This window comes from Nerophis ophidion, linkage group LG08 (genome assembly GCF_033978795.1).
Source record: "Nerophis ophidion isolate RoL-2023_Sa linkage group LG08, RoL_Noph_v1.0, whole genome shotgun sequence".
Taxonomy (NCBI): domain Eukaryota; kingdom Metazoa; phylum Chordata; class Actinopteri; order Syngnathiformes; family Syngnathidae; genus Nerophis; species Nerophis ophidion.
In genome coordinates this window covers 7,551,392-7,577,926 of record NC_084618.1, presented here as the reverse complement: position 1 = coordinate 7,577,926, position 26,535 = coordinate 7,551,392, and the positions used below count along the sequence as shown (strand labels likewise).

Genomic DNA, 26,535 nt, shown 5'->3' with positions numbered 1-26,535 from the left:
ACCAACATTTTTTTTTTTTTACAATAAAAAAACTGGCAGCTCAGTTGCCATAAAACCCCAAAAAACAGACAATATAATTTACGGTAAAATTTCATTTATTTATTTACAGGATTACGGTAAATTTAAAAAACTAAGTTTTTAATTTTTTTTAACAGAATTATTTTAAATTTAAAAAAATACCACGATTTAAAAAAATTTTTTAAAAAATATTAAAATCTACAGTTGTGGTTTTTTACGGATTATTACTTTTTATGGAAAAACGGTACCAACATTTGTTTTTTTACAGTAAAAACTGGCAGCTCAGTTGCCAGAATAACAAAAAGAAACAGTGGTATGGTTTTTCCCATTTAATGCCTTCAGTGACAATCTACAATGTAAATAGTCATGAAAATAAAGAAAATGCAATGAAATGAGGTGTGTCCAAACTTTTGGCCTGTACTGTACCTTTTAAACTTTAATATTATCCTATATTGCATCAAATATTATATTCATACATACTTTCCAAACAATTTTTCGAGGTGAAAAAAAAAAAAGATACTTAAATGTCTGCTTGACTTATGATTTCAAAGGCAGTTATCCATTAAATTGTACACTTTAAAAATGACAATATAATTTACGGTAATTTTATTTATTTATTTATTTTTTGCAGAATATTACTGTAAATTTAAAAAAAATACCAAAATAAAAAAAAAATTCAATATTTAAATCTTGTGGTTTTTACGGAGTATTACTTTACAATATTGCATCAAATGTTATATTCTCATAATTTCCAAACAATTTTTTGGGTGAAACTAAAAATAAATAGTTAAATGTCTGCTTGATTTATGATTTCAAAGCAAGTTATCCATTAAATTGTACACTTTAAAAATGACAATTTACGGTAAAATATATTATATTATTTTTTTTTGCAGAATATTACTGTAAATTAAAAAAAAAAAATTTAATCTTTAAATCTTGTGGTTTTTAACGGAGTATTACTTTACAATATTGCATCAAATGTTATATTCTCATAATTTCCAAACAATTTTTGGGGTGAAACTAAAAATAAATACTTAAATGTCTGCTTGACTTATGATGATTTCAAAGCAAGTTATCCATCAAATTGTACACTTTAAAAATGACAATATAATTTACGGTAATTTTATTTATTTAATTTTTTTTGCAGAATATTACTATAAATTAAAAAAAAAAAAATCTTTAAATCTTGTGGTTTTTATGGAGTATTACTTTACAATTTTGCATCAAATGTTATATTCTCATAATTTCAATAAATTTTTTTTTTTTTTTTTTTACAGAATATTACTGTAAATTTAAAAAACTACCACAATTAAAAAAATTAAATATAATAAAAAAAAAATCTTAAAATCTATGGTTAGGGTTTTTACGGATTATTACTTTAAACGGAAAAACGGTACCATCATTTTTTTTTTTTACAGTAAAAAAAAAAAGTTGCCAGAATAAAAAGGAACTTGTACTGTTTTTCCATGAACAATATAATGTAAAAAAAACACAGTCAATTAAAAAAAAAAAAACTGTTTTACCTGTTTTTCCATTTATCGTAAAATGATGTAAAAAAAACAAAAACACTATTTTACAGTAACATTTTGTAAATGTAAAGTTTTTACTGTCAAATTTACAGTGTACATAAAACAATGTATATAATTAATAATGAAATCCAGAGGCCAATTCATATTTGTTAGTACGGCAGCCATAAGTGTAATGTGGCCCTCAAGGAAAAGGAGTTAGACTTCCCTGCATTAGTTTAAAGCTCGAGATCTACTTTGTTTTTCCAACCGTGAGAAGGAAGGCAGCGAGCCCTGTGGAGATTTAGTTGAATTCAAGAAAGAAATCATCAAAAAACATGACCATAGCGTGGTGAAGAAGCAGTTTGTGTGCATAAGGAACCTCCCATGTATCCATGAAAATATTAAGAAGCTGCTGATGGTGTGGTACCGTAGAATTCTAAATGCTGTCCAACTGACGGCTCCCGGGTCCCCAATCCGGCCCCCAGGTTCAGTTCAAAACCTGGGGAGTGCTCATGTTGTGTAGAGGACCTTGGAGCACTGCAAACACATTGGCAGATCCTGGGGTCCAAACTTGTCATTGACATAACCGCGGTGTTCCTCAAGGCAGCCTTTTTGGCCGTTCCACATGTTTGTCACCAAGCGTGTTTACTTCAGATGTAGTCCTTTGGTCAACTTCTCTACGTACACTAGTGGTGTTCCTCAAGGTTCCGTTTCAAGTCCCCTCCATTTTTTACTCATTCGGGTTAAAAAAAAAAAGCAACTTGCAAGAAACACATTTTGCAGCGGATTTTTAAAAACACTGGAGTGCTGTGATAGAGATGATCTTTGACTAACTTTTTATTTATTTTTTGCAAAAGGTCCTTAAAAATATCAGAGCGCTACTGGAACTCTGAACAAATGAGAGTGGAATCCACTGCAGAGGACGCTGGTTGTCCGGAATATACAAAATAAGAGTGATAGTGAAGGGAAATGTGGGCCCCAAAACCCATCCATCCATCCATTTCCTACCGCTTGTCCCTTTTGGGGTTGCTGGAGCATATCTCAGCTGCGTTCGGGTGGAAGGCGGGGTACACCCTGGACAAGTAGCCACTACATCACAGGGCCAACATACATACATATATATATATATATATATACATATATATACATACATATATATATACATATATATATATATGTGTGTGTGTGTGTGTGTGTGTGTATATATATGTATTTATGTATATATATGCATATATGTATGTATGTATAAATGTCTGTATGGAAATATATGTATGTATGGAAATATATGTATGTATATATATATATGTATGTAAATATATGTATGTATATATATATGTGTATATATATGTGTGTGTATAGATATATATGTGTGTATATATATATATGTATGTGTATATATGTATGTATATACATATATATATATATAAATGTATATACATGTATGTATATATATATGTATGTATATATACATACATATATATATATATATATATATACATGTATATACATATATATATATATATATATATATATGTGTATGTACATATATATATATGTAAATATATATGTATATATGTATGTATATATATGTATATATGTATGTATAGATATGTGTGTATATATATGTATGTATATATGTGTGTATATATGTATATATATGTATGTATATATGTAAATATATGTATGTATGTATATATATGTATATATATGTATGTGCATATATATGTATATATGTATGTATATATATATATATATATATATATATATATATGTGCATATATATATATGTATATATGTATGTATATATGTATATGCATGTATATATATGTATGTATATATGTATGTACATATATATATGTAAATATATATGTATGTAAATATATATATATGTGTGTATATATATGTATGTATGTATATGTATGTACATATATATACACACATATACGCACACACACACACACACACACACACACACACACACATATATACATACATATATATATATATATATATATATACATATATACATACATATATATATATATACATATATATATATATATATATATATATATATATATATATATATATAATGTGTGTGTGTATAGCCGCTAGGCTGTGGCCTAGTGGTTACAGTGTCTGTCCTGAGATCAGTAGGTTGTGAGTTCAAACCCCGGCCGAGTCATACCAAAGACTATAAAAATGCGACCCATTACCTCCCTGCTTGGCACTCAGCATCAAGGGTTGGAATTGGGGGTTAAATCACCAAAAATGATTCCCGGGAGCGGCCACTGCTGCTGCTCACTGCTCCCCTCACCTCCCAGGGGGTGGAACAAGTGGATGGGTCACATGCAGAGGACACATTTCACCACACCTAGTCTGTGTGTGTGTGTGAGTGTGTGTGTGTGTGTGTGTGTGAGACTATCATTGGTACTTGAACTTAGTTTGGGACCCCCTGCACTAATGTAATAACTGAGTTTGGAAGGCAAGATTGTTTTATAAACATCTCCTCCATGGTTTGGCGACTTATGCAGATCCCAAGTACACAACCAGGCAAGGAAAAGTTGCTTTTCCATATTTCCTGGCAAGTTTAAATCAGGACAAGTGACGTAAAAGAGTTGGGAGTCCCAGGACTGTCATTAGGACCATAAGCCCTAGCATGACCTGCAATGACAGTTCATTCGGTTTTTTGGCCTGGCATTGAGGGAGGGGGGTGTGGGGGGCAGCTCCTCCTTTTGTACTCCTATTAGAACACGGTCCTCCTTTCACTTGCGTAACGCCGCTGATTAAAGGCTTGTCAGTGTTTCAGTCTGCTGCACAAGAGTTCTGTTCAACCGCTTCTGGACTCATTAAACCCCCCCTGGCTGCCCCCCCCCCAAATGAAAGCTTCATCTCTGACAATGGGATTTTTACAAACCCCGTTTCCATATGAGTTGGGAAATTGTGTTCGATGTAAATATAAACAGAATACAATGATTTAGAAATTATTTTCAACCCATATTCAGTTGAATATGCTACAAAGACAACATATTTTGCAAATAATCATTAACATTAGAAATTGATGCCAGCAACACGTGACAAAGAAGTTGGGAAAGGTGGCAATAAATACTGATAAAGTTGAGGAATGCTCATCAAACACTTATTTGGAACATCCCACAGGTGTGCAGGCTGATTGGGAACAGGTGGGTGCCATGATTGGGTATAAAAAAAGCTTCCCTCAGTCTTTCACAAGAAAGGATGGGGCGAGGTACACCCCTTTGTCCACAACTGTGTGAGCAAATAGTCAAACAGTTTAAGAACAACGTTTCTCAAAGTGCAATTGCAAGAAATTTAGGGATTTCAACATCTACAATCCATAATATCATCAAAAGGTTCAGAGAATCTGGAGAAATCACTCCACGTAAGCGGCATGGCCGGAAACCAACAGTGAATGACCGTGACCTGTATAAAAAACCAACATCAATCTCTAAAGGATATCACCACATGGGCTTAGGAACATTTCAGAAAACCACTGTCACTAAATGCAGTTCGTCGCTACATCTGTAAGTGCAAGTTAAAGCTTGACTATGCAAAGCGAAAGCCATTTATCAACAACATCCAGAAACGCCGCCGGCTTCTCTGGGCCTGAGATCATCTAAGATGGACTGATGCAAAGTGGAAAAGTGTTCTATGGTCTGACGAGTCCACATTTCAAATTGTTTTTGGAAATATTCGACTTCGTGTCAACCGGACCAAAGGGGAAGCGAACCATCCAGACTGTTATCGACGCAAAGTTCAAAAGCCAGCATGTGTGATGGTATGGGGGTGTATTAGTGCCCAAGACATGGGTAACTTACACATTTGTGAAGGCACCATTGATGCTGAAAGGTACATACAGGTTTTGGAACAACATGCTGCCATCTAAGCGCCGTCTTTTTCATGGACGCCCCTGCTTATTTCAGCAAGACAATGCCAAGCCACATTCAGCACGTGTTACAACAGCTTGGCTTCGTAAAAAAAAAAAAAGAGCGTGGGTACTTTCCTGGCCAGACCTGTCTCCCATCAAAAATGTGTGGCGCATTATGAAGCGTAAAATACGACAGCGGAGACCCCGGACTGTTGAACGACTGAAGCTCTACATAAAACAAGAATGGGAAAGAATTCCACTTTCAAAGCTTCAACAATTAGTTTCCTCAGTTCCCAAACGTTTATTGAGTGTTGTTGAAAGAAAAGGTGATGTAACACAGTGGTGAACATGCCCTTTCCCAACTACTTTGGCACGTGTTGCAGCCATGAAATTCTAAGTTCATTATTATTTGCAAAAAAAAAAAAAATAAGTTTATGAGTTTGAACATAAAACATGTCTTTGTAGTATATTTAACTGAATATGGGTTGAAAATGATTTGCAAATCATTGTATTCCGTTTATATTTACATCTAACACAATTTCCCAACTCATATGGAAACGGGGTTTGTAGTTGTTTTTGTTTTGTTTTGTTGTTGCATGAGAGATTAAAGGTAGTCTGGAAAACAGACAAAACTGCTTGTAACTTCCGGTAGGAATGTCGGAGAGACATGAAATAAAAACCTCTATGTAGGTCTCACTTAGACCTACATTTTAATAGTTGACATCCTTCAGCAAAAATCAACACAAAGTTGGCATTTACCCCTTCAAAACAAAAGTTTTGTAAAAACCCATCACCTTTTTTCAAACATTATCTCCTCTGAGCGCGGTTGTCGTTTCGGCTTCAAACTCGCACAGGAGAGAGATTGAACCCTTCTGATTAAAAGGTATCAAAAGAGTTTTAATAACTACTCCGGTTTGGATTTTACGCGCCTTCAAAGAACCCCTGCGCAAAGTTTATTTAAATATGTAATTTTTAATAACTGCTCCGGTTTGGATTTTACGCGCCTTCAAAGAACCCCTGTGCAAAGTTTCCTAAAATATGTAATTTTTGCCTCTTTGAGCTGTAACTTGACCCTCTTAAACACTTCAGAAAACCAGTCACTGAATACAGTTGGTTGCTATATCTGTAAGTGCAAGTTAAAGCTCTACTATGCAAAGCGAAAGCCATTTATCAACAACATCCAGAAACGCCGAGCTGTAATTTGACCCCCTTAACATGCTTCAAAACTCACCAAATTTTACACACACATCAGGACTGGCAAAAATTGCCATCTATTAAAAAACCAAAGCCCAAAAATCCAAATTGCGCTCTAGCGCCCCCTAGGAAAAAACCCAGACAAAACTGCTTGTAACTTCTGTTAGGAATGTCGTAGAGACATGAAACAAAAACCTCTATGTAGGTCTGACTTAGACCTACATTTTAATAGCTGACATCCTTCAGCAAAAATCAACACAAAGTTGGCATTTACCCCTTCAAAACAAAAGTTTTGTAAAAACCCATCACCTTTTTTCAAACGTTATCGCCTCTGAGCGCGGTTGTCGTGTCGGCTTCAAACTCGCACAGGAGAGAGATTGAACCCTTCTGATTAAAAGTTATCATCCATCCATCCATCCATTTTCTACCGCGTATTCCCTTTCGAGGTCGCGGGGGGCGCTGGCAAAAGAATTTTAATAACTACTCCGGTTTGGATTTTACGCGCCTTCAAAGAACCCCAGCGCTAAGTTTCCTTAAATATACTATTTTTAATAACTGCTCCGGTTTGGATTCTACGCAAAGTTTCCTAAAATTTGTAATTTTTGCCTCTTTGAGCTGTAACTTGACCCTCTTAAACACTTCAGAAAACCAGTCACTGAATACAGTTGGTCGCTATATCTGTAAGTGCAAGTTAAAGCTCTACTATGCAAAGTGAAAGCCATTTATCAACAACATCCAGAAACGCCGAGCTGTAATTTGACCCCCTTAACATGCTTCAAAACTCACCAAATTGTACACACACATCAGGACTGGTGAAAATTGCCATCTATTAAAAAACCAAAGCCCAAGAATCAAAATTGCGCTCTAGCGCCCCCTAGGAAAAAACCCAGACAAAACTGCTTGTAACTTCTGTTAGGAATGTCATAGAGACATGAAACAAAAACCTGCATGAGAGATTAAAGGTAGTCTGGAAAACCGGTCTTAAAACGAGGCGAGGCGGCACTTTCCCAACAAGCACGAGCCGTGCAGGCACCGAGAAAGTTGCACGCAGTTGCTGAAATGAATCATAAGCGAGCGCTTTAATTGCAGGGCGACACATGGCCCACATTCCCCCCGCCTCACACGTCACCCGAGGAAAAAGCCCCCTTTGTTCCACCCCCCTCCCCTCGCTGGGACGGGGGCAGTGTGTGGGAGATGGGGGGGGCGTGATAGGTCTTTGGGGTGAACCGCGGCAGAAGCGACCGGACATTGCCCTGGTTTTTGGTCCGCTTCAGCTGACAAAGACTCCTTAAGTGGGTCAGTCTGCATCGTTGCGTTGAAGACGTACGTCACTACCCGGGCTGGGGTTGGTGTCCCCCAGAAACCCCCGCCTAGGACCCGCTTAAAAGACAAGGGGGGGGCACATTTAAAACCATGTTTATTTATTCCTATTTACAGAACCCGCCCGGTTACAAAAGCATCAAACATGAAGGCCGTAGATCCTCTCCGGCGTCTCAGGAGAGACGACGCTCCACGAGGTCCGAGATCCTTCGGAGAGTCCGTTCGGGTCGGATGATTTGTCCTAGCCTGCGGGGGAGTTCTCTCTCCAGCATTGTGAGCGCTCACCTTAGTCTAGAGCAGGGGTGTCAAAGTCAAGGCCTGAGGACGAATTAATGATCTATCAGGATGATAGTTGATTATTTTTTTATTGATTTTTATTATTTTTTTTACAATTTTGATTGTTTTAATTGGTTTTACCCTTTAAAGTCGTTTTTAATTATATTTATTTTTATATTGGTTTTATATTTATTTATTTTTTGTTTTTCATCGGTTGGGGACATCTCTGTGCTGCTGACCCGTCTCCGCTCGGGATGGTCTCTTTCTGGCCCCACTATGGACTGGACTCTCACTATTATGTTGGATCCACTATGGACCGTGGACTCTCACTAATATGTTGGATCCATTATGGACTGGACTCTCACTATTATGTCAGATCCACTATGGACTGGACTCTCACTATTATGTTGGATCCACTATGGACTAGACTCTCAATATTATGTTGGATCCACTTTCGACTTGACTTTCACTATTATGTTGGATCCACTATGGACTGGACTCTCACTATTATGTTGGATCCATTGTGGACTGGACTTTCACAATATTCTGTTAGATCCACTATGGACTGGACTCTCACTATTATGTTAGATCCACTATGGACTGGATTCTGACTATTATGTTAGATCCACTATGGACTGGACTCTCACTATTATGTTAGGTCCACTATGGACTGGACTCTCACAGTTATGTTGATCCACTATGGACTGGACTCTCACTATTCTGTTTGATCCATTATGGACTGGACTCTCACTATGTTAGATCCACTATGGACTGGACTCTCACTATTATGTTAGATCCACTATGGACTGGACTCTCATAATTATGTTGGATCCACTATGGACTGGACTCTCACTATTATGTTGGATCCACTTTGGACTTGACTTTCCCTATTATGTTGGATCCACGATGGACTGGACTTTCACTATTATGTTAGATCCACTATGGACTGGACCTTCACAAAATTATGTTAGATCCACTATGGACTGGACTTTCACAATATTATGCTAGATCCACTATGGACTGGACTCTCAGTATTATGTTGGATCCACTATGGACTGGACTCATTATTATATTGGATCCACTATGGACTGGACTCTCACTATTATGTTAGAGCCACTATGGACTGGACTCTCACTATTATGTTGAATCCACTATGGACTGGACTCTCACTATTATGTTAGATCCACTATGGACTGGACTTTCACAAAATTATGTTAGATCCACTATGGACTGGACTCTCACTAAGATGTTGGATCCACTATGGACTGGACTCTCATTCTAATGTTAGATCCACTATGGACTGGACTCTCACTGTTATGTTAGATCCACTATGGACTGGACTCTCACTAAGATGTTGGATCCACTATGGACTGGACTCTCACTATTATGTTAGATCCACTATGGACTGGACTCTCACTATTATGTTAGATCCACTATGGACTGGACTTTCACAAAATTATGTTAGATCCACTATGGACTGGACTCTCACTATTATGTTAGATCCACTATGGACTGGACTCTCACTATTATGTTGGATCCACTATGGACTGGACTCTCATTCTAATGTTAGATCCACTATGGAATGGACTCTCACTATTATGTCAGATCCACTATGGACTGGACTCTCACTATTATGTTAGATCCACTATGGACTGGACTTTCACAATATTATTCTAGATCCGCTCTGGACTGGACTCTCACTATTATGTTAGATCCACTATGGACTGGACTCTCACTATTATGTTAGATCCACTATGGACTGGACTTTCACAAAATTATGTTAGATCCACTATGGACTGGACTCTCACTAAGATGTTGGATCCACTATGGACTGGACTCTCATTCTAATGTTAGATCCACTATGGACTGGACTCTCACTGTTATGTTAGATCCACTATGGACTGGACTCTCACTAAGATGTTGGATCCACTATGGACTGGACTCTCACTATTATGTTAGATCCACTATGGACTGGACTCTCACTATTATGTTAGATCCACTATGGACTGGACTTTCACAAAATTATGTTAGATCCACTATGGACTGGACTCTCACTATTATGTTAGATCCACTATGGACTGGACTCTCACTATTATGTTGGATCCACTATGGACTGGACTCTCATTCTAATGTTAGATCCACTATGGAATGGACTCTCACTATTATGTCAGATCCACTATGGACTGGACTCTCACTATTATGTTAGATCCACTATGGACTGGACTTTCACAATATTATTCTAGATCCGCTCTGGACTGGACTCTCACTATTATGTTAGATCCACTATGGACTGGACTCTCACTATTATGTTAGATCCACTATGGACTGGACTCTCACTATTATGTTAGATCCACTATGGACTGGACTCTCACTATTACGTTAGATCCACTATGGACTGGACTCTCACTATATTATGCCAGGCCCACTTGACGTCCATTGCATCCGGTCTCCCCCAGGGGGTCCTCTCCAAGGTTTCTCATAGTCATTCTCATTGACATCCCACTGGGTTGTGAGTTTTTCCTTTGCCCTTATGTGGGATCTGAACCGAGGATGTCGTTGTGGTTTGTGCAGCCCTTTGAGACACTTGTGATTTAGGGCTATATAAGTAAACATTGATTGATTGATTGATTGATTATTATTCAGTCATTGGTGGAGCTGAGGTAATTATTTGACTATTTTTTATTTAATATTGTTGTGATGCACATTTTTTGCCCATATCCCGATATTGTCCAACTCTTAATTACCGATTCCGATATCAACCGATACCGATATATACAGTCGTAGAAGTGAAGTGAATTATATTTATATAGCGCTTTTTCTCTAGTGACTCAAAGCGCTTTTACATAGCGAAACCTAATATCTAAGTTAGATTCCAAGCAGTGTGGGTGGTACTGGGAGCAATTGGGTTGAGTGTCTTGCCCAAGGACACTACGGCAGTGACTAGGATGGCGGGAGCGGGGATCGAACCTGGAACACCTTTACAAATCGAGCTATACCGCCTAAATGTGTGCATTATTCTGTTATATCTCTCATTCTATATTGTGTTATGGAAAAAAGGTTGTCATAAACGTTATTTAATTCATTAAAAAATAAAACACTTTCATGCATAATTAAATGTATTTAGTTCACTTTTGACTTTACCGCGGCCGGTATTTTTTTTCCTGTATTTTAATCGTAATATTTTATTCTATTTTGGGCCAAAGTAAGACAAAGAAAACTATATTTTTTTTTGGGTTTTAATGCCACGATTTTAATAGTCCGGCCCTCCTTGTGGCCCCTGGGCGACAATTGAGTTCGACACCCCTGCTTTAAAGTTTTCAACGCTTCTCTCCGTACTCGCAGCTTAAGACTAGTGAAGTCCCTGGAAGATGAGTGCATAATAATATAAGGAGTGCACGAAAAGAATCAACTTTGCATCCGAATCACCGATTCTCGCTCATCCCCGATTCTGCAAAAACCCAAAACCGGTGAAGTTGGCAAGTTGTGTAAATTGTTAAATAAAAACAGAATACAATGATTTGCCAATCCTTTTCAACTTATATTCACTTGAATAGACTGCAAAGACAAGATATTTAATGTTCCAACTGGTCAACTTAGTTATTTTGGAATTTAAAGCCTGTAACATGTTTCGAAAAAGCTGGCACAAGTGGCGAGAAAGACTGAGAAAGTTGAGGAATGCTCATCAAACACAGGTGAACAGGCTAATTGGGAACAGGTGGGTATAAAAAAAAAAAAAAAGCAGCTTCCATGAAATGCTCAGTCGTTCACAAACAAAGGGTAAACACTTTGTGACCAAATGCGTGAGCAAATTGGTTAAGAACAACATTTTTCAACCAGCTATTGCAAGGAATTTAGGGATTTCGCCGTCTACGGCCCGTAATGTCGTCAAAAGGTTCAGAGAATCTGGAAAAATCGCTGCAAGGTCGAAAACCAACATTGAATGCCCGTGCATTCAAAAAATGACATCAGTGTGTAAAGGATATCACCACATGGGCTCAGGAACACTTGAAAAAAAACCACTGTCACTAAATACAGTTGGTCGCTACATCTGTATGTCCAAGTTAAAACTCTACCATGCAAAAGCCAAAGCCATTTATCAGGGACGGCGTGGCCGTGCGCAACCCGAGGGTCCCTGGTTCAAATCCCACCTAGTACCAACCTCGTCACGTCCGTTGTGTCCTGAGCAAGAAACTTCACCCTTGCTCCTGATGGGTGCTGGTTGGCGCCTTGCATGGCAGCTCCCTCCATCAGTGTGTGAATGTGTGTGTGAATGTGGAAGTAGTGTCAAAGCGCTTTGAGTACCTTGAAGGTAGAAAAGCGCTATACATTATCATTTATCAACAACACCCAGAAACGCCGCCGGCTTCGCTGGGCCCGATCTCATCTAAGATGGACTGATGCAAATTGTAAAAGTCTTCTGAGGTCTGACGAGTCCACATTTCAAATTGTTTTTGATAACTGTGGATGTCGTGTCCGCCGGACCAAACAGGAAAATAATCATCCGGATTGTTCTAGGCGCAAAGTGCAAAAGCCAGCATGGGTGATGGTATGGGGGTGTATTAGTGCCCAAGGCATGGTTAACTTGCACACTTCACCCTTGCTCCTGATGGGTGCTGTTTGGCGCCTTGCATGGCAGCTCCCTCCATCAGTGTGTGAATGTGTGTGTGAATGTGGAAGTAGTGTCAAAGCGCTTTGAGTACCTTGAAGGTAGAAAAGCGCTATACAAGTACAACTCATTCATCATTTATCAACAACACCCAGAAACTCCGCCGGCTTCGCTGGGCCCGAGCTCATCTAAGATGGACTGATGCAAATTGTAAAAGTCTTCTGAGGTCTGACGAGTCCACATTTCAAATTGTTTTTGAGAACTGTGGATGTCGTGTCCTCCGGACCAAAGAGGAAAAGAATCATCCGGATTGTTCTAGGCGCAAAGTGCAAAAGCCAGCATGGGTGATGGTATGGGGGTGTATTAGTGCCCAAGGCATGGGTAACTTGCACACTTCACCCTTGCTCCTGATGGGTGCTGGTTGGCGCCTTGCATGGCAGCTCCCTCCATCAGTGTGTGAATGGGTAAATGTGGAAGTAGTGTCAAAGCGCTTTGAGTACCTTGAAGGTAGAAAAGCGCTATACAAGTACAACCCATTTATCAACAACACCCAGAAACGCCGCCGGCTTCGCTGGGCCCGAGCTCATCTAAGATGGACTGGTGCAAATTGTAAAAGTGTTCTGAGGTCTGACGAGTCCACATTTCAAATTGTTTTTGATAACTGTGGATGTCGTTAGAAAAAGAGGAAAAGAATCATCCGGATTGTTCTAGGCGCAAAGTGCAAAAGCCAGCATGGGTGATGGTATGGGGGTGTATTAGTGCCCAAGGCATGGGTAACTTACACATCTGTGAAGGTACTATTAATGCTGAAAGGTACATACAGGTTTTGGAGCAACTTATGTTGCCATCCAAGTAACGTTTATCATGGACGCCCCTGCTTATTTCATAGTAAAAGAGTGCGGGTACTAGACTGGCCTGCCTGTAGTCCAGACATGTCTCCCATTGACAACATTATGAAGCCTAAAATACCACAACAGAGACCCCGGACTGTTGAACAACTCCGCCTGAAAAGCTTCAAAAACTGGTCTCCTCAGTTCCCAAACGTTTACTGAGTGTTGTTAAAAGGAAAGGCCATGTAACACAGTGGTAAAAAAAAAATGTTTGCAATGTGCCATTAAATTCTAAGTTAATGAAGTTTCTCAGTTGGAACATCAAATATCTTGTCTTTGCAGTCTATTCAACTGAATATAAGTTGAAAAGGATTTGCAAATGACTTTATTTTATTTTTATTTAACATTTACAAAACGTGCCAACTTCATTGGTTTTGGGTTACGTAATTATTATTAAAAATTGCGAGAATCGGTTTGAATCAAGAATCGATTCTGAATGGAATCGGCCCCCCAGGAATGGGATCGAATCGTTCAACGCCCAAAAGACCCCCCCCCCCCTTAGTGCATAACGTCCCTGCTTTAAGACTTGAAAAACGCTCCGTCCTCAGTTCCTCTCGATCTGCTCGATGTCGAGTTCGCCGCCGAGGAGATACGCCCCCTCCTTCCCGGCGTGGCAAAGCCCCGCCCACAGAGGCGCCTTCGTCTTCCCGATCCGGTCCGTCTCCTCGAAGGTGAGCTCGGTCTCGCCCGGGACGCGGTCCGAAGTGTTCGTGGAGGAGTCCTCCCCGGCGGGAGGGGCCGGGCTTCGGCCGGACTCGTGGATGTCGTGGCCCGTAATCCTGGGGCAGCTCAGGCTGTGGAAGTTAGGGAGTTTCTGCCAAGGACGACAAGAGAGACGCATTAGGGGGGGGGACTAACATCCGAGCATCATGTTCAAGAATCAATTGGGGGGGGGGAATAAAAATAAAATTCCCCAAAATTTGGCATTTATTAAGATTTTAAATTGAATTTCTAGACATTTTCGGAGCTATTAATTTCAATTAAATTACAAACCCCGTTTCCATATGAGTTGGGAAATTGTGTTAGATGTAAATATAAACGGAATACAATGATTTAGAAATTATTTTCAACCCATATTCAGTTGAATATGCTACAAAGTCAACATATTTGATGTTCAAACTGACAAATATATATATATTTTTGCAAATAATCATTAACTTTAGAATTTGATGCCAGCAACACGTGACAAAGGCCCCTCCCACTTCCAAAAACATGCACCTGGGGATCGGTTGATTGGCAACACTAAATGGTCCCTAGTGGGGCGGCATGGCTCAGTTGGTAGAGCGGCCGTTCCGGCGGCTTGAGGGTTGCAGGTTCGATTCCCGCTTCAGCCATCCTAGTCAATGCCGTTGTGTCCTTGGGCAAGACACTTTACCCACCTGCTCCCGGTGCCGCCCACACTGGTTTAAATGGAACTTAGATATTGGGTTTCACTATGTAAAGCGCTTTGAGTCACTAGAGAAAAAGTGCTATATAAATATAATTCACTTCACTTCACTTCACAAAAGAAGTTGGGAAAGGTGGCAATAAATACTGATAAAGCTGAGCATTTACGGCCCACACCTCGAGTTTTGTTGGTAAAAATGTAAGAAAAATAAAAACCCAAAAACCCAATGAAAAAAAAAAAAAGCTGAACATTATCGTATTTTCCAGACGCTTTGAACCCTGCGGTTTACAAACCCCGTTTCCATATGAGTTGGGAAATTGTGTTTGATGTAAATATAAACAGAATACAATGATTCGCAAATCATTTTCAACCCATATTCAGTTGAATATGCTACAAAGACAACATATTTTGCAAATAATCATTAACTTTAGAATTTGATGCCAGCAACACGTGACAAAGAAGTCGGGAAAGGTGGCAATAAATACTGATAAAGTTGAGGAATGCTCATCAAACACTTATTTGGAACATCCCACAGGTGTGCAGGCTAATTGGGAACAGGTGGGTGCCATGATTGGGTATAAAAACAGCTTCCCTCAGTCTTTCACAAGAAAGGATGGGGCGAGGTACACCCCTTTGTCCACAACTGCGTGAGCAAATAGTCAAACAGTTTAAGAACAACATTTCTCAAAGTGCAATTGCAAGAAATTTAGGGATTTCAACATCTACGCTCCATAATATCTTCAAAAGGTTCAGAGAATCTGGAGAAATCACTCCACGTAAGCGGCATGGACGGAAACCAACATTGAATGACCCTCAGACGGCACTGTATCAAAAACCCACATCAATCTCTAAAGGATATCACCACATGGGCTCAGGAACACTTCAGAAAACCCATTCATCCATCTTCTTCCGCTTATCCGAGGTCGGGTCGCGGGGGCAGCAGCCCAAGCAGGGAAACCCAGACTTCCCTCTCCCCAGCCACTTCGTCTAGCTCTTCCCGGGGGATCCCGAGGCGTTCCCAGGCCAGCCGGGAGACATAGTCTTCCCAACGTGTCCTGGGTCTTCCTCGTGGCCTCCTACCGGTTGGACGTTCGGGTGGCATCCTGACCAGATGCCCGAACCACCTCATCTGGCTCCTCTCCATGTGGAGGAGCAGTGTCTTTACTTTGAGTTCCTCCCGGATGGCAGAGCTTCTCACCCTATCTCTAAGGGAGAGAAGGAAACTCATTTCGGCCGCTTGTACCCGTGATCTTATCCTTTCGGTCATGACCCAAAGCTCATGACCATAGGTGAGGATGGGAACGTAGATCGACCGGTAAATTGAGAGCTTTGCCTTCCGGCTCAGCTCCTTCTTCACCACAACGGATCGGTACAACGTCCGCATTACTGAAGACGCCGCACCGATCCGCCTGTCGATCTCACGATCCACTCTTCCCTCACTCGTGAACAAGACTCCTAGGTACTTGAACTCCTCCACTTGGGGCAGGGTCTCCTCCCCAACCCGTCCGGGCCCCATGGGTACAGGCCCGGCCACCAGGCGTTCGCCATCGTGCCCCAACTCCGGGCCTGGCTCCAGAGGGGGGCCCCGGTGACCCGTGTCCGGGCGAGGGAAATCTGGGTCCTTTGTTTTTACTTTTCATAGAGGTTTTCGAGCTGCTCTTTGTCTGGTCCCTCACCTAGGACCGGTTTGCCTTGGGAGACCCTACCAGGGGGCTTAAAGCCCCCGGACAACATAGCTCCTAGGATCATTGGGACACGCAAACTCCTCTACCACGGTAAGGTGGCAGCTCAGAGAGGAGACTTCAGAAAATCTCTGTCACTAAATACAGTTGGTCGTAAAATCTGTAATTGCAAGTTAAAACTCTACTATGCAAAGCCAAAGCTATTTATCAACAACATCCAGAAACTACGCCGGCTTCTCTGGGCCCGAGATCATCTAAGATGGACTGATGCAAAGTGGAAAAGTGTTCAGTGGTCTGATGAGTCCACATTTCAAATTGTTTTTGGAAACTGTGGACGTCGTGAGAAAAAGAACCATCCGGATTGTTCTAGGCGCAAAGTTCAAAAGCCAGCATCTGTGATGGTATGGGGGGTGCATTAGTGCCCAAGGCATGGGTAACTTACACATTAATACTGAAAGGTACATACAAGTTTTGGAGCAACATATGTTGCCATCCAAGTAGCGTTATCATGGACGCCCCTGCTTATTTCAGCAAGATAATGCCAAGCCACATGTTACAGCAGCGTTGCTTCATAGTAAAAAAAAAATGGGGGAACTAGACTGGTCTGCCTGTAGTCTACACCTGTCTCCCATTGAAAGTGTGTGACGCATTATGAAGCCAATGGGGGACAGGTCTGGAATACAGGCAGACCAGTATAGTACCCGCACTATTTTAATATGAAGCCACGCTGTTGTAACACGTGGCTTGGCATTGTCTTGCTGAAATAAGCATGATAACGTTGCTCGAAAACCTGTATGTACCTTTCAGCAATAATGGTGCCTTCACAAATGTGTAAGTTACCCATGCCTTGGGCGCTAATACACACCCAAACCATCACAGATGCTGGCTTCTGAACTTTGCGCCTAGAACAATCCGGATGGTTCTTTTCCTGTTTGTTCCAGAGGACTCCACGTCCACAGTTTCCAAATACAATTTGAAATGTGGATTTGTCAGGCCACAGAACACTTTTCCACTTTGAATAAGTCCATTTTAGATGAACTCGGGGCCCAGCGAAGCCGACGGCGTTTCTGGGTGTTGTTGATAAATGGCTTTGGCTTTGCATAGTAGAGTTTTAACTTGCACTTACAGATGTAGCGACCAACCATATTCAGTGACTGGTTTTCTGAAGTGTTTAAGAGGGTCAAGTTACAGCTCTAAGAGGCAAAAATTACATATTTTAGGAAACTTTGCGCAGGGGTTCTTTGAAGGCGCGTAAAATCCAAACCGGAGCAATTATTAAAAATTACATATTTAAGGAAACTTTGCGCAGGGGTTCTTTGAAGGCGCGTAAAATCCAAACCGGAGCAATTATTAAAAATTACATATTTAAGGAAACTTTGCGCAGGGGTTCTTTGAAGGCGCGTAAAATCCAAACCGGAGCAATTATTAAAAATTACATATTTAAGGAAACTTTGCGCAGGGGTTCTTTGAAGGCGCGTAAAATCCAAACCGGAGTAGTTATTAAAACTCTTTTGATAACTTTTAATCAGAAGGGTCCAATCTCTCTCCTGTGCGAGTTTGAAGCCGATACGACAACCGCGCTCGGTAGTTACTCCCAGTGGTTTTTCAAGTGTTCCTGAGCCCATGTGGTGATATCCTTTACACGCCGATGTGTCTTTTTGATGCGGTATCACCTGAGGGATTAGAAGGTCTGTAATATCTCCAAATTCTCCGAGCCTTTTTGATGGTATTACGGACCGTGGATGGTGAAATCAATCAATGTATTTTATTTTGGCAATCTTCACATAAAACAAAGAACAACAACAAGAAAAGAAAAAAAACACTCATTTGTGCAATGATTGAGCCAAAAGGGTGTAGGTTGAAGCAACGCTTATATAAACCTACCCCATCACAACAAGAACAAGGTTCAAAATATATAAAATCTAAAACATGCTTCACTTATATTACTTTTTTTTTTTTTTTAACAATATATAAGCAACATATATGTAGCACACGTCTCATATACACAGTTTAACATTTAAATCAAACATATACATTTGTACACTTATATATATATATATATATATATATATATATATATATTATATATACACAATTCATTTAAATTCCATATAAAGTGGTAATATATACATTTTAATATAACCTATATGTATAATTATGAACTCATAAATTGTATTTATATACATATTATATATTATTGTCTTTCTAAACCAATGTTTGCTCTTCTTTCTTATATTTACTAATGATAAATGATTTAAAAAAGCTTTTTAAACTGGTTTATGTTGGTGCTGTGTTTTATTTCATCCTTTAAACAGTTCCATATTTTAACCCCCTGCTATTGTTATACTCGTTCGTTTCTGCGAAATCCCTAAATTCCTTGAGAAACGTCGTTCTTAAACAACCTGCTCACGCATTTGTCGACAAAGCGGTGACCCCCTCGCCCCCGTCCTTGCTTGTGAACGACTGAGCATTTCACGGACGCTGCTTTTTTTTTTTTATACCCAATCATGGCACCCACCTGTTCCCAATTAGCCCGTTTTGATTGATTGATTGATTGATACTTTTATTAGTAGATTGCACAATACAGTACATATTCCGTACAATCCATCCATCCATCCATCATCTTCCGCTTATCCGAGGTCGGGTTGCGGGGGCAGCAGCCTAAGCAGGGAAGCCCAGACTTCCCTATCTCCAGCCACTTCGTCTAGCTCTTCCCAGGGGATCCCGAGGCGTTCCCAGGCCAGCCGGGAGACATAGTCTTCCCAACGTGTCCTGGGTCTTCCCCGTGGCCTCCTACCAGCTGGACGTGCCCTAAACACCTCCCTAGGGAGGCGTTCGGGTGGCATCCTGACCAGATGCCCGAACCACCTCATCTGGCTCCTCTCCATGTGGAGGAGCAGCGGCTTTACGTTGAGTTCCTCCCGGATGGCAGAGCTTCTCACCCTATCTCTAAGGGAGAGACCCGCCACCCGGCGGAGGAAACTCATTTCGGCCGCTTGTACCCGTGATCTTATCCTTTCGGTCATGACCCAAAGCTCATGACCATAGGTGAGGATGGGAACGTAGATCGACCGGTAAATTGAGAGCTTTGCCTTCCGGCTCAGCTCCTTCTTCACCACAACGGATCGATACAACGTCCGCATTACTGAAGACGCCGCACCGATCCGCCTGTCGATCTCACGATCCACTCTTCCCTCACTCGTGAACAAGACTCCTAGGTACTTGAACTCCTCCACTTGGGGCAGGGTCTCCTCCCCAACCCGGAGATGGCACTCCACCCTTTTCCGGGCGAGAACCATGGACTCGGACTTGGAGGTGCTGATTCTCATTCCGGTCGCTTCACACTCGGCTGCGAACCGATCCAGTGAGAGCTGAAGATCCCGGCCAGATGAAGCCATCAGGACCACATCATCTGCAAAAAGCACAATTGACCACTAAATGGTAACACCCCAATAAGTTTTTCAACTTGTTTAAGTCGGGGTCCACGTTAATCAATTCATGGTTCACCTGTGGGATGTTCCCAATAGGTGTTTGATGAGCATTCCTCAGTTTTTATTGCCACCTTTCCCAACTTCTTTGTCACGTGTTGCTGGCATCAAATTCCAAATGAGCTAATATTTGCAAAAAAAGAACAAAATGTACCAGTTGGAATGTTAAATATCTCTATTCTATTGAATTTAAGTTGAAAAGGATTTGCAAATCATTGTATTCTGTTTTTATTTACGTGTTTTGGGGTTAGGCACATGGTTGGAGTCTAAGGGCACAAAGAAGGCACACATACAAGAACGGATCCCCAGGCTTTGACGCCAGGACCCTGACAGCTGCACACTCCGGGGCGGGTTGGCGTCGCCGCACGGGGATGATCCGATCTTCACCATTAGTACGGAGAAAAAGCGAACAGCTGCCGTGTTCTCCCGCCAGAAGCTGGCGGGAGAACACGGCCTCAGGTGGCTTACGTCGGGGATGCTTCGGACCCGCTGACGGGGTGTCATCATCCGCACTGACCTTGACGCGCCATCAATAGGAGCGGATCAATACCTCACGAGGCCCGATCCACCCACTGAGCTGGATTTACCCAAATCAATACCTCTTCAGCCGCCATGCCTCGCACGCCGATCAGTGACCTCTGCTGCAGCTGCTCGACTCCCTGACTCTGGCGGGCGACCCACACGGCGAGGGAAACAATCTAGATCGCGGTTGTCGTTATTATAGCGGTCTTGTTAAAGAGGAACTGCACTTTTTTTTGCAATTTTTTCACTCTTCTTCCACTTATCTGAAGTCGGGTCGCGGGGGCAGCAGCCTAAGCATGGAAGCCCAGACTTTTAAAGGCCTACTGAAATGAGATTTTCTTATTTAAACAGGGATAGCAAGTCCATTCTATGTGTCATACTTGATCATTTCGCGATATTTTTTGCTAAAAGGATTTAGTAGAGAACATCCACGATAAGTCCGCAACTTTTGGTCGCTAAACCGGAAGTAGCGGACGATGTGCGCGTGACGTCACGGGTTGGGGAGCTCCTCGCATCTGAGCATTGTTTACAATCATGGCCACCAGCAGCGAGAAAGCAACGATTTCCCCATTAATTTGAGCGAGGATGAAAGATTTGTGGATGAGGAAAGTGAGAGTGAAGGACTAGAAGAGAAAAAAAAAAAAAAAAGACAGGAGTGGGAGCGATTCAGATGTTATTAGACACATTTACTAGGATATCCATCCATCCATCCAGCCCTACAACACGTGACGTCACGCGCACATCGTCTGCTACTTCCGGTAAAGGCAAGGCTTTTTTTATTAACGACCAAAAGTTGCGAAATTTATCGTCGACGTTCTCTACTAAATCCTTTTAGCAAAAATATGGCAATATCACAAAATGACCAAGTATCAATCCATCGATTTTCTACTGCTTATTCCCTTTTGGGGTCGCTAGCGCCTATCTCAGCTACAATCGGGCAAAAGGCGGGGTACACCCTGGACAAGTCGCCACCTCATCGCAGGGCCAACACAGATAGACAGACAACATTCACACACTAGGGCCAATTTAGTGTTTCCAATCAACCTATCCCCAGGTGCATGTCTTTGGAAGTGGGAGGAAGCCGGAGTACCCGGAGGGAACCCACGCATTCACGGGGAGAACATGCAAACTCCACACAGAAAGATCCCGAGCCTGGATTTGAACCCAGGACTGCAGGACCTTCGTATTGTGAGGCAGACGCACTAACCCCTCTGTCACCGTGATCCACTAGGATAATTCTGGAAAATCCCTTATCTGCTTATTGTGTTGTAGTGAGATTATACTGCCGTACCTGAAAGTCGGAGGGGTGCGGTGACCGCCAGTGTCTCCGAGGGAAGCCACACGGCTGCCTCTTTGACAGCTGCAGGAAGAACGACGCAAGCTCTCCGCTCATGTCTACGGTAAGAGCCGACTTATTACCACAATTTTCCTCCCGGCTGACATGTGCTCGAGAACCATGTTCGCTTGACCGCTCTGTTCCGTAGTAAAGCTTCACCTTCGGGAATGTAAACAAGGAAACACCCGCTGTGTTTGTGTTGCTAAAGACATCTTTCTTCTTTGACGTCTCCATTATTCATTGAACAAATTGCAAAAGATTCAGCAACACAGATGTCCAGAATACTGTGTAATTATGCGATTAAAGGAGACTACTTATAGCTTGGATCGGGCTGGAAAAAAAATGTCCGTTACAACCGGTGATGTCACTCGCACGCCTCATCATACCGACGTTTTCAACGTGATACTTTGCACGAAACTTAAAATTGCAATTAAGTAAACTAAAAAGGCCGTGTTGGCATGTGTTGCAATGTTAATATTTCATCATTGATATATAAACTATCAGACTGTGTAGTAGTGGCTTTCAGTAGGCTTTTAAAATCGTTTTTAAACATATCATCATTTTTTGTTTGTTTTATTCAGTCATTGGTGGAGCTCAGGTTGGTATTTGAATATTGTTTTTAATATAGTCGTGCAGCACTTTAGAAACGTTTTGTTATTTAAATGTGCTATATAAATAAAGTGGATTGGATTTTTGGGGTGGCGGGGGGGGGGGGGGGGGGTGCTGGAGCCTATCCCAGCTGCATCCGGGCGGAAGGCGGGCTACACCCTGGATGTAGCTGTAAAACAAAAACCTCACTTTGTATTATAAAATGACCACAGCGGGGGATGCATGTGCCTGTATGAGCCAGTCTGCCCCACGACAAGATAGAGCAGGGCTCACCAACCTTTTTGAAAGCAAGAGCTACTTCTTGGGTACTGATTAATGCGAAGGGCTACCAGTTTGATACACACTTAAATAAATTGCCAGAAATAGCCAATTTGCTCAATTTACCTTGAAAAAATGAATCTATGTATATTAAAAAATGGGTATTTTTGTCTGTCATTCCGTCGTATATTTTTTTTCCTTTTAGGGAAGGTTTTTTGTAGAGAATAAATGATGAAAAAAACACTTAATTGAATGGTGAAGTGAATTATATTTATATAGCACTTTTCTCTAGTGACTCAAAGCGCTTTACATAGTGAAAGCCAATATCTAAGTTACATTTAAACCAGTGTGGGTGGCACTGGGAGCAGGTGGGTAAAGTGTCTTGCCCAAGGACACAACGGCAGTGACTAGGATGGCGGAAGCGGGAATCGAACCTGCAAACCTCAAGTTGTTGGCACAGCCACTTTACCAACCGACCTAAACCGCCCCGGTTTAAAATGGTTTAAAAGAGGAGAAAACACGAAAAAAATGAAAATTAAATTGTGAAACATAGTTTATCTTTAATTTTGACTCTTTAAAATTCAACCGAAAAAAAGAAGTAGCTAATTTGAAGCTTTTTGAAAAAAATCAAAAAATTAATTAGTAATTTTTCCTGATTAAGATTAATTTTAGAATTTTGATGACATGTTTTAAATAGGTTAAAATCCAATCTGCATTTTGTTAGAATATATAACAACTTGGACCAAGCTATATTTCCAACAAAGACAAATCATTATTTCTTCTAGATTTTCCAGAACAAAATTTTTAAAATAAATTCAAAACATTTTCTAGATTTGCCAGAATATTTTTTTTTTTAAAGTTTAATCATAAGTTTGAAGAAATATTTCACAAATATTCTTCGTCGAAAAAACTGAAGCTAAAATGAAGAATTAAATTCAAATGTATTTATTATTCTTTACAATAAAAAAAACTATTAATTTACTTGAACATTGATTTAAATTGTCAGGAACGAAGAGGAAGGCATTTAAAAGGTAAAAAGGTATATGTGTTTAAAAATTCTAAAATCTTTTTTAAGGTTGTATTTTTTCTCTAAAATTGTCTTTCGGAAAGTTATAAGAAGCAAAATAAAAGAAATAAATGAATTTATTTAAACAAGTGAAGACTAAGTCTTTCAAATATTTTCTTGGATTTTCAAATTCTATGAGTTTTGACTCTCTTAGAATTAAAAATGTCGAGCAAAGCAAGACCAGCTTGCTAGTAAATAAATAAAATTTAAAAAATTGAGGCGGCTCACTGGTAAGTGCTGCTATTTGAGCTATTTTTAGAACAGGCCAGCGGGCGACTCATCTGGTCCTTACGGGCACCGCGTTGGTCTTTAGAGGAACTAAAGTGTCGAATTCCAAACAGCTCGTTTGGACGAAGTTTGAAAGGTTGTTTTAAAACTACCTGATACATGGTCTGAGTTCACAGTTTGGGGACTCATGCAGACCCCCAAAATAGGTACCACACCAGGTGGGGAAAAGTGGCTTTTGCATAATAGACCCACTTTGTCAGGGATTTCTTGCCTGAACCTCGCTGGCATCAAAAAAAACGATGTGAGTGTTTCCGACATGAACGGAGAAAGAGAGAAGGAGGTTTGGGGACCAACACCAACCTGGGTCATCTTGGCCAGGTCCAGCGAAGGCCTCTGCGTGTCCGCCGGTCTCCTGCGCTTCACGCCGATCTTCTTGTCGTTGAGGACGCAGGGTTGCGAGCGGCTACGGGCCAGGCCGCCGCGGCGTTCCAGCTCGGGGGTGGAGTCCGGGGAGCTGATGGGCTCGGGGATCTGTTCGTGGGAGAGGTAGAGGGGCTGGACTGTGGGGAAGCAGGGCAGGTCTTGGGGGGTTGCAGCGTGCGGGCAGGCTGAAGCTGGAGCTGCGCTGCATGCCCGCTTGAGCCCCTCTGGAGGCAGCGGCGCCGGCGGCGCTGGTTCCGCCGCGCTGGACGCTACCGCCGCTGTGGCACCGCCTTTTCTCCACGCTGGTCCAAACGCGGGAGCCCTGGGGGCGCCAGGCGCTGCGATGGAGTTCATCAGAGCAGGACAAGGACCGGCACTGCCTCTTGCTGGGCGGCGCCGTGACCAGCGAGGAGGCCGCCTCGGTCAGGCTGAGGTCCTGCAGCAGGCTGGTGATGGTGCTGGAGGCGGAGCCCACGTCCCAGCCCCACTGGCCGGGCATGCCGTGCACCTCGGGCAGGACGTCCCACAGACTCTCCAGGCTGGTCCCGACCGGCCTCTGGTGGGCCGCCTCACACCACCGCCTTGTATCTGCACCGGAAGACATCTTTTACATCTTTTACTTGGCTGAGAGGAGACAACCCCGCGACCTTTGAGAGAAGTTTATCAACAACACCCGCAGGCTGCAGGGATGACTTGCAACATTTCTTCATGTGATTAAGTATTATTTTTGTCCTCACCAGAGGCCAGTCGCTTTTTTAAGGACACACCGTTTTCTATTCGGATTCTTTCTAGAAAGAAGGCCTAAACCCTTTTGACCTCGCGGCCCAATTTTTCCACTACAAGGGTGACCGGGGCCCACTCAAATATTAACACTGTATTAGTAATCTTACTCTTAATTTTAATGCTATTCAATAGTTTGATATTTTACAACTAGAAATATCCGATAATGGCTTTTTTTGCCGATATTCCTATACTGTCCAACTCTTAATTACCGATTCCGATATAACCGATACCGATATATACAGTCGTGGAATTAACACACACTATTATGCCTAGTTTTGTTGTGATGCCCCGCTGGATCCATTAAACAATGTAACAAGATTTTCCAAAATAAATCAACTCAAGTTATGGAAAAAAAATTGGGATTAGTATATTGAGAGTTAGTGCTGCAAGGGGTTCTGGGTATTTGTTCTGTTGCGTTACGGTGCGGATGTTCTCCCGAAATGTGTTTGTCATTGTTGTTCGGTGTGAGTTCACAGTGTGGCGCATATTTGTAACAGTGTTAAAGTTGTTTACACGGCCACCCTCAGTGTGACCTGTATGGCTGTTGACCAAGTATGCCTTGCATTCACTTGTGTGTGTGAAAAGCCGTAGATATTATGTGATTAAGCCGGCAGGTTTATTGGCGCTCTGTACTTCGCCCTAGGTCCGTGTACCACTCCGTACAGCGGCGTTTTAAAAAGTCATGAATTGTACTTTTTGAAACCGATGCCGATAATTTCCGATATTACATTTTAAAGCATTTATCGGCCGATAATATCGGCAGCCTGATAAAATTGGACATCTGCAGTTTCTAATGTCGGGAAAATGTGTAGAATAATTATTACATTTCAGTCATTTTGATAGTAGGCTATTATTGCTAAAATAGACACTTACGCCATGTGTTGCCTTCATTGTAAGACTCATATACGAGTTTTAAATATTTGCGGCTCCTGACAGATTTTTTTTTTTTTGTATTTTTGGTCCAATATGGCTCTTTCAACGTTTTGGGTTGCCGACCAGCAACTACCTTCAAATTTATTGCGCTTATTTTACCACCTGGCTACCTTCTCCACTTA

At 41.4% G+C, this 26,535-nt stretch overlaps 1 protein-coding gene across 1 annotated transcript in view; it reads right to left on the bottom strand.

Annotated features, from left to right (window-relative positions):
• Positions 1-8,006: 8,006 nt before the first annotated feature.
• fam53b (family with sequence similarity 53 member B) overlaps positions 8,007-26,535 on the bottom strand; it is an 87,389-nt gene continuing 68,860 nt past the window's right edge. The window contains 3 exon segments of the mRNA XM_061907577.1: positions 8,007-14,512; positions 24,635-24,862; positions 24,864-25,285. Coding sequence (XP_061763561.1) covers positions 14,243-14,512; positions 24,635-24,862; positions 24,864-25,285 — 920 coding nt within the window. The 3' untranslated portion in view covers positions 8,007-14,242.